The sequence below is a fragment of the Hakea prostrata genome, chromosome 3 (genome assembly GCF_041222555.1).
Source record: "Hakea prostrata isolate BN-2017 chromosome 3, UWA_Hpros_2, whole genome shotgun sequence".
Taxonomy (NCBI): domain Eukaryota; kingdom Viridiplantae; phylum Streptophyta; class Magnoliopsida; order Proteales; family Proteaceae; genus Hakea; species Hakea prostrata.
Genome location: NC_142602.1, coordinates 37,729,376 through 37,738,892, shown reverse-complemented (window position 1 = coordinate 37,738,892; position 9,517 = coordinate 37,729,376). Strand labels below are relative to the sequence as shown.

Below are 9,517 nucleotides of genomic sequence, written 5' to 3'. Positions count from 1 at the left end.
CTTCTTAAGCGTGGTTCTTCCACCAAATGGGTGACGGAAGCAGTATTAGTGACTATTGTGGATGCCTAAGCTAATCATCCACCTTTACATGCCCCCTTTACCACTAATGGAATCAGCCCCTTCATTTATGGTGACTTGATTTGATTCTCATTTGCATACACGGCGTCACTCTGTGTTAGTCGTAACAAAGCTCTTCTCATCCTTTCCATCCCTTAATTTTTCTCATCAATCAGATCAATGAACCTGGTTTCCCACTTTTTCAGGAAAATTTACAGTGGCACTAGCGTATCGTTTGGCAATCAATGCTCATTGTGCTTCTTCCTACGACGACAAACGATCATCTTTCTTATGGAAGGTACTGCATTGAATGCTTCCATTCCCGTCTTTTTTGAATTCTAAGGGATTGACTGCTCTTTACATCGCCTTTTCTCTGGCTTCTCCATTGATCTCTCACACTATCTTTTCGTTGATTGAGCCTGCTAGTCTCACCAGGATCTTCTCAACGTATATTTAGGGGCTTCTAGGACACCTATTGTCAATATTTCTAGAGCAAATTGCAGACACCCTCAAAATGGAGGTCTTAAAGCATAACACCCCACTTTACATTTGAAAAACACATCCCAAAATTAGATTTTCATTGGATACATTAGTCCAATTTGTCGTTGAAAACCGTTAAATCACTTTTTATTTTCTTCAATTCAAAAAATATCCCTATGAAAACATGAAAGAAAAAAAAATAGTGATTTAATAGTTTTCAGCAACAAATTAGACTAATGCATCTAATGAAAATCCATTTTTTGGGTGTCCATGTTTTTCAAACATAAAGTGGAGTATCAATGCTTTAAGGTCTTTATATGGACTTGTTGAGTTCTTGTTCATCAATCCAATGTCTCACAATACTTCAGCACATTCTTCATATCCCCGGTCTACTAATTTACAGATATCAAATCAATTGATACCACCTTGTTCTTCACTAAGATAATCTATTCTGTATATTACATACAAGGAGAAACAATTCCAAAATCTTCTGCATGGGCTAATACAAGTTCAAAAAAGTGATCTTAATTTAAACATCCAGCAGTAGACTGCAACTCAAGCTCTCCCATATCCAACGGTGGGTTCAATTGAGGAAAGAAGTTAAACCATATATCTAATAATCACATGACATCGGACTATCATCATCAGAGGAACTCGATTGTTGATAAGCATTAAATCTAGGAAAAACTTTCTGCATCATTGGATTTACTGGTACAGGATATTGTCGGGCTGAACTCACTATTGTTCGGTCATTTATCTTCCTGACTTCCTTGCAGACCTGATCAAGAATGGCCAGGAAGTCCCTCACCACCGTGAATATCCTGAAACGGTGGGCTTCTTCCTTTGCTGAATTTCCATGGAAGTACTCGGTTATCTCTTTTACTAAAGAGAGAGCAACATTCTCCCTGGTTTGTACCTGTATGATATCCTCCTCGGCCCTTTTCAAGAATGAATTCATTGATTCAGAGAATTTGCAATTTGTATTCCTCACTCCCATGGCTTCATTCAATTTGATAACCTCACTGATATTCCCAATTCCCCCAGCAAGCTTTGAGACATCACTGCTAAGCACATCAGAATCCATTGCAGCAGCCTTCTTCACATTTGTTAATTCCCCACTGAGGCCCTCAACAACCTGCAGGCCAAGCTTCCTTAATTCAACATCCTCCTGGAATGTAGGCTGCTGGGGGTTTCCTGGTGTCTGACTCTGATTTGCAGCCGAAAGACAAGAACCTTCAGCTCTAATGATTTCTTGTACTACAAAATGCAATAATGTTGTCTTCCCATCAGTGCCCTTTACATCAACAAGCTTAAGGAGAGTGTCCAGTTTGAAGGCATGGGCATCACCACGGTTTGTCCCAACATTCATGCGGTTTCCTGTCTTAAGAACAGCTTCTAGAAGCTTTAAAAACATCCTGCTGTTCCTCAATTCTTCACATGCTGCCTGCATCACTTCAACCGTGAGAACAGTTGAACTAAAAAAATGACTTGCTTTCAGCAACAATGCAATATTACTCAGGACCGGGGGGGGCGGAAAGGAGGAATAACCAATTACATTGACCATGCTGGGAGAACCCATTGCAAATGGCATCAGCATAGCGAGGGAGGCACCAAATTTTGGCAATTCATATATTATCTAACTCTGAAAATGTCAGCACCTCTCAAAACAAAACAAAACAAAACGAAAAAAGAGGAAATAAAATCTAACCCGCATGGAGAAGAGATAGGGTGGTTAAATTAATATACCAGATGAGTGCATCCATTTAAACTCAAATCTTCCAAATAAGAATCTCACCACATCTGTTCTCTACCAGCACAGATGCAAGGGGGAATTCCTGTAGTCTGGTCCTGGGAATACTGGCATACCCTCCCACTTATTTGATTGATGACATTTGATTTCTGAAGCAACATATTTTGTCACCAGGGTAAGGCTGCATAGTTTTTTCCTACCAGACCCCACAGCAGTGGGAGCCCCATACACTGGGACACTCTTTTAAGAATGTATTTTGTTCGTCATGCAGTAACTCGGTGTTAAATTAATAGGATGACAGAGAAGATGAATCACTTGCACACAAAATTCTTTCCTTGGATGGGAAATGGTCATACATGAACAAGCTGGCTAACAAATAAGCACACAAGATAATCACAACAAAGCATTAGTGTATTTCACCACATAGCACAAGACTTCACCAAATAGAAATGAAGGATTGAACAATTGTTAGAAGCCTTTCAAAATGCCCTTTGACTTACTCTCAACCTCTTCTTTTCTTCATTTCTCAACCCTTGATTTCAGAATAAAGCTTGAAGAATCCATCTCAAAAATGAATGGCTTCAAAGATCTTTCTTGGAGCCCCCCCCCCCCCCTTCTGTCTTCTTGAAGAACCTCTCTCTCTCTCTCTCTCTCTCTCCCTCCCTCCTCTTGTTGTAGGGTATTCGCACAATAGCATTGTACCCAAAGTCCTCCTTCCTTATGTGACACATACCATTTTAGGGCCCAAACAGAAAGGGCATCCATCGCTGTTCTGTATCTGTATTATTAATAGTAATCGACCATTATCTCCTGAAATTAGACATACTTCTATTCTAGAAACAAAATAAAGTTTAGTTAAAGAGCTTTCAAACTTCAAAGTCTGGCTTTCAGCTCAGCATAAGTGCACAAGGCCCAAACTAGGCTGGAAAATTCTGGATATACAAGGCTGCTGATGTACTTCCTTGGCGTCTGATAGGTGACCTCATCATGGTCCACCTTTTATCCTAAACAGACAATATTCCTAGTTGCTGGTTTGCCTGAGGTCTCTTATCTTCTTTCTCTGGGGTTTCAGCTTTGCCCTTGGCCTTCTTTAAGGATTCACCTTCCACAAAGCCTAACTCAGACTTGATGAGGGCTCTTTAGCGGCTGAGAAACCTATTTAGTTTGCTATTTCCTTTTCAAGTTTATGGTTGGTAACCTCTTTGGCTCTACTAACTATGCTCTCAAGGTGGTCATCTGCTCTTCAAGATTGAAACGAAGACAACTTTAAAGAAGTCAAGCTTCAAGATCCTACAGTAATCTTCTCGATTCTTCTACCTACAAGTTCAACTCTAGCATAGCATCATTTGCTTGCTTGAGACTTTTGGTGGACTTCTTGTGCTTCTTCCTTTCGGAACTCAGCACATATACAGCTGGAACAAGTTCTGCCTCCTGGCCCAATTCAGCCTCTAACTACTCACCATCACTGTTCTGTTTCTTTTTGCCCTTCATAACACAAATCATAGGTGTGTTTCACTAATGTGACTACTTCCACAGGGCGTATAGCTTATTTGAACGTTAATCCAAATGTAACCTTAGTATCATGCACAATACAAGTTTAGTACCACCTAATACTATGCGCAGCAACCCCCAAGTTTATGTAGCACCCACTACAAGGGATCACCAACCCATCAAGCACCGCCTTGATGTTTACTAAAGACAATCAAATTGACCTACAATGATGTCCCCAAGAGGCACAACAAAGTTTTGACTGGCAATCTATCAAACATTTAGCAGTAGTCTAAACATATAAATATCCTACAGTGTTACAATAGCCATGCACATGCAAGTACATGTACAATCAGACTGTCATGGCAAAAGGGGCTGAGGACCTGGACTGCAGTGTCCGGCAAAGTGCAACTACCACTGTGTTCAACCAGTATAAAAATAGAATAGTAATAAATCAAACCCCGATCATCTGGATGAATATTATGCCCATCATGTTGTTTGTCACCCACATGCACTGACAAATTGCTCTTTACTTGGTGCAATTCACATGTGAAACCTGTTTGGGCACACCCTGGCTTTTGGGTGTTTCTTTTACATGTTTAATGAATGTGTTACCGCACAAGCCGCATGACCATATAACCATCCAAGCCAATTAACAATTAACCCTCTTTAGAGCTATTCATAACTCTTGACTCACTCCATTTGGGAAGTGTAACCGTAGTGAGTGGGACCCACTACACTTTGCACCCAAAGTGGCGGGAAAGCAGTTGGGTGTTCCTAAATAACTTCCTTCTATTTAGTTGAGTCCATGTGGGACTCCCATGTTGTTTTTCCTCACTTGGTTGAGTCTAAGTGAAACTCTAATTAAGCAAGTTGGGTGAGGGAAAGAATATTATAAGTAGAGGGAAGAAATACAAAATAGAATACTGGAAAAATTCAATTGAATCTCCTTGCTCTTTCTGTGACTTCCTCTCTAGAAAGAATTCGATCTTGAACTCCATTACTATGGTTCACCAATTTGGAACATGGAAAAGAACGTAGAGTACAGGAATATGAGAAGACAAACCAAGGGAACATGAATGCAAAGAGACACCTCCTGTGTCTAGATTCATTGCATTCAAGATCTCTGATGTATATGATCTTGAACCCATCTTTGCATAATAGTTTAACAAGAATCAATGTCAATCTCCAACCATTAGCTAAGAATTATTTCTTTTGCATTCTTAAAATCATTTGTGGTATATGAGTAAGTGGGCTTGTTTTATATGATGTGTGGGAGAGGTAGTCTTTGTATGACGTAAAAACGTCAGGCTCCCTATTAATTAGATTGATGTATAGCTTAGGCCTTGTATCTAGCATGGCCTTGAACAGAACCGATTGGAGGGCAAGAATCCCTATGAATTAAAATTTTTTTTATTAGATTGATGTAATAAGATTCTTCACAACTGCTACTTGTTTGGATCATATGCAGGGTTAAGACATCGGTCAGTACCAATATGATACAAACCAATATGTATTCGTCTCAGTCAATAATGGTACTATATAAATAGATGTTTCTTTTTCTTAAAAAGCAATATTTATATCATGCAATCAATACTTACCAATACCATCAATGTGATTGAATCATTGATAAATGGTTTTACTGGTACATTAGTATGTATACTCCAATCAGTTCAACACACCTCAATACATACTGACACCATCAATACACTCCATAAAAATTCTTATTCAATCACCGACAATACACTCTCCTGGGATTAATCTATGTTCCTGTTATTACAAGCTGGAGCTTTAATATGCACACTGCAACTTGAGGGGGAGTATTAAGATTTGTGTAATTTACCACTTCAGTGGCAACTACACTATATGGGTCCACCCTAGATTGGATTAGATCTGATTTTATTGTCCATATTTTATTTAATGGGATATTTTGAATTGGACCTCTTGAGGTTTGGCCTGAGTCAAGTTTGATCCAAAAAAGATTGCATTTTGCATTTTCCTTTTGCTCCTGATGTCCCCACCACTGCTGCTTCTGCTCCATCAACCTATCGGCATCAACAGTGGCAACATACCACCACTCCAACAAGTCTCCAGTAGGTCGCAATTGCTCTGGCGAGTCTCCGGTTGGACCACCCTACTAATCCCGCCATGACTTTGCTTCTCTGGCCACCAACTCTGCTGCATTCAGGCTGGGAATCCAACTATGAATCAGGCCTAGAATCCCACTGCCTTGCTGCCATCCCTACCCTTAAGACTTCTGACACCCCTCCCTCAATGCCTCCCTTCCCTCTGGTCACCCCCCCCCCTCCGCTCGTTCTCTGCTCTGCTTTCATTGGCTATTTGCAGTCAAATTTCATCCCTCTACTCTCTCTCTCCTCCCTCCTACCCCTTTGCCCCTTTTCCCGCCCTGTGGCCCCCATCTTGGACCCCCAACCCCTCCTCATGACCCCACTCTTTCAGCCCATTTACCCTCTTAACTTCGTTTGCTTCTCTCCACCTTTGTTTTTCCCCTTGATGGGCCATTCACCCAACCCAGGCCCTTGTCCTCCTCCCCCCAGCCCTCTGGCCCAGCCCTTTTACTAACCCAATCCCTTGGCCCCCTTGTTTACCCAACCCTCTCTCCCACCCCCACCCCCTTCTCTCTAGCTCATTTCTCTACCACCTCTCCCACTTTGTGGCCAATCTTTGGACGCCGTCCCTCACCCTTTATTGGTCCCCAATTGTAAGGGTTGTAAAAAGAGCTACCACGCATATTTAGGGCATCACCAAATCTGCAAAGACTTCATTGTTGTTTCATTGCAACAAAATATTTGTTAAAAAAATAATAATAATAAATAAATAAACATTGTTTGTATATCATGTTTCCGTTCCGTTCTGCTCTTAGTGGTTGCTAAATTTGTTACCTCTTTGGCTGCTTATTTGATTAGCCATGTGGCTCCCGTCGCTCAGGCTTTGCCCTTTGTGCTATTGTACTTTTTTCCTCTTCGCTTATGAATTTATTTATTCACCTAAAAAAAATAACCCCACTAGATTACCCATGAGGTCTTCTTCCTATTCTCCTATTATTTATCCAAAAGAAACTCTAACCAACTGCAAAAATAGCAGCAGGAGAAACAAGTCTTTTTGAAGTAGGTTTGGAAATACCAAACCAAACCAAGCATGCCTTCAACAAATATGCCAGTCCTCATGGCCACAACTGGGCCAACCAACCAAACCCCCTCTAGCTACATCTCTTCTCCCCTTCTTCCTCTCCAAAACCTCCCTCCTCACAAGATTCCACCGATGAGCCCCTTTACTGTTCTCTCTTCCTCTCTCTGCCTTCTTCCAAACCCATCTACCTATTGACCCTTTCTCAATTCTATGACACTCACTGTCATTCTCTCTCTGCCTTCTTCCAAACCCATCTACCATTGACCCTTTCTCAATTCTATGACACTCTCTCCCCACTTGGAAGACCACGGGTTACTCTACTTGGTCTGTCCATGTACACCCCCACAGTGTTCGATAGAGGAGGAGAGGTCCAGATGAACTTAGTGAGAATGAAAAATCACAAAAGGAGAAGAAAAAAATAATAAAGAACCAGTGAATTTAAGATAATATGGCAGATTAGCAAACAAGAGGGATTTTGGGAAGATAGACCACTCATTATATTATAGTATTTGACAAGAGGAATGTGATTCTTTTCTAAAAGCAATGGGCCGTTCCCCCAAGCGGAGATAAAAAAGAGTTTACAGTATTGATAGAACCAATTCTACCTTTTTTTTTCCATCTCCTCTAAGTTCAGGAATCTACCAACATCAATGATGGATTTGATGGTAAATTGTGAATTAGTTCAATAACATGAGAAAATAGATCTGAAAAAAAAGGATATGAAAACATAGTTACTGATCTTGCTCAGAGTGATTACTGAAAAAGTATATTAATTTTAATTATCTGGGAGAAATAAAAAAGATAGAGAAGGTTGCTTTCTGGAAGTTAGGAACAGTTTGACCAAATGATGGAGAACAGTTACTGCATGATCCAATGCTAGCAGTTGTGCCTGCGAGGGAAAAAAAGGGATGGTTGCATAGAGGAAGCAAAGTGTGTCTTGAAGAGAGAGAAAGGGCATTTTGGTCATAAAAATGTATAAACCAACAGAAGTCATTTGGTCAATTAATGTTGTGTCCTTCATTGGTTTTCTCTTTCTTTCTCTTTTTTCTTTTTTTTTTCTTTTTTTAAATACCATAGGGGATGCAAATGGAAAATGTTATTTTCTTTTTTTGATTGAAAATGACTTGGATTAAACCTTTAGGGGTCCAAATGAAACCCTTATTTTATTTCCTTAACTCCTATTTATGACTAGGATATTACTTTCTATTTTTATGTAGCTTAACTAGCAAGCAATACTTGGGGAGATTTGTTTCCTTTTCTTAAGCGAGTTTATTTTAGATAGTAATATTTAAAGATATTTGAAGATCTTATAACCAAATTTGAGGATATTTGATGCTCTCTCTAATCTGGAAACTTTTTGAGCACATCTATTTTCTCTATGTAACATTTATTTCCTTTTTTATGTAAATCATTTTAGTAAAGTATTCAAAACTGAGATTAAATCTTTGATTATTAATAAAGCATGTATAGGGAGGAGAAATGCATGTGAACTCTCTCCCCTTCTTGTTTTCTTCTTCTTCACCATTCTCTCCATTGCCCCTACTGCTCTTGACTTTATAAACTGCAGGTTCTATTACATGCCCAAGGACCCCAAATATCAGAATGAACCAAACCAAAAGGGTAGGAAGATCGTCTAATAACCCGACATGGATAGCTCACACAGTGAAGCTTCTCAAATTGACATGACTCACAAGGTGACTCAGAGATAATGTTGAAAATCTAATAATTCCAAACTCTACAAAAAAAGATGTCTGAATCTAGTGCAGTAGAGAGTTGAAAAGAAAGAGAAGAACAAAGAAGGTTGGATGCAACTAAAAAGTAAAAGGGATAAAATAGTAATAAAATCAAAGAGACAACGAATATCCCTATAGTATTGACAAGAGGAAGTGATTCAAAGCAATCGTCAAGGGAACGACAGGAAAGAGAGTACGCTCTACTCCCCTCCCCTGGCACCCCAAAACCGGAATCTACCAACATCAATGATGGAGAAATATTTGATGGATAAATTGTGAATTAGTTCAATAACATGAAGAGAAAATAGATCGAAACAGAAAAAAGAAAAGGGGCCGCCCCCCCCGCCCCGCCCCCCCCCCCGCGCCCCCCCCCACCCCCCCCCCCCCCCGAAGGCCCCGGCCCCGAGGGGAAAGAGGACCCAAAAAAGAGGTAGAAAAAAGAAAAAAATAAAAAAAAAAGGACATGTTCCGGAGGGGAGACCCGGGAGATAGCCAGGGGAGGGCGGAGACGAGAATTTATTTATCACCAAAAAAATAACCCCACAGATTACCAGAGGTCCTCCATTCTCCTATTATTTATCCAAAGAAAAACAACGCAAAAAACAGCAGGAGAAACAAGGAAGTAGGTGGAAATACAAACCAAACCAAGCAGCTTCAAAAATAGAGCCCAGGCCACAACGGGAACAAAAACCAGCACCCCCTCTCCAAAACCCCCCCTCACAAGATCCACCGAGAGCCACGCGCCCCAAACCACTACCAGACCCACAGACACAGATCCGTCCCAAAACTACCAGAAAAGAACCACGGAAGACCAGGGACACGGCGCCAGACACCCACAGGGAGAGGAGGAGAGGCAGAT

General features: G+C 40.6%; 1 protein-coding gene across 1 annotated transcript in view; it reads right to left on the bottom strand.

The window, feature by feature from the left end:
• Positions 1-701: 701 nt before the first annotated feature.
• Positions 702-9,517, bottom strand: part of LOC149022189 (formin-like protein 1) — a 34,033-nt gene continuing 25,217 nt past the window's right edge. The window contains exon 4 of the mRNA XM_089150360.1: positions 702-1,981. Coding sequence (XP_089006486.1) covers positions 1,151-1,981 — 831 coding nt within the window. The 3' untranslated portion in view covers positions 702-1,150. The remainder of the gene's footprint in view (positions 1,982-9,517) is intronic.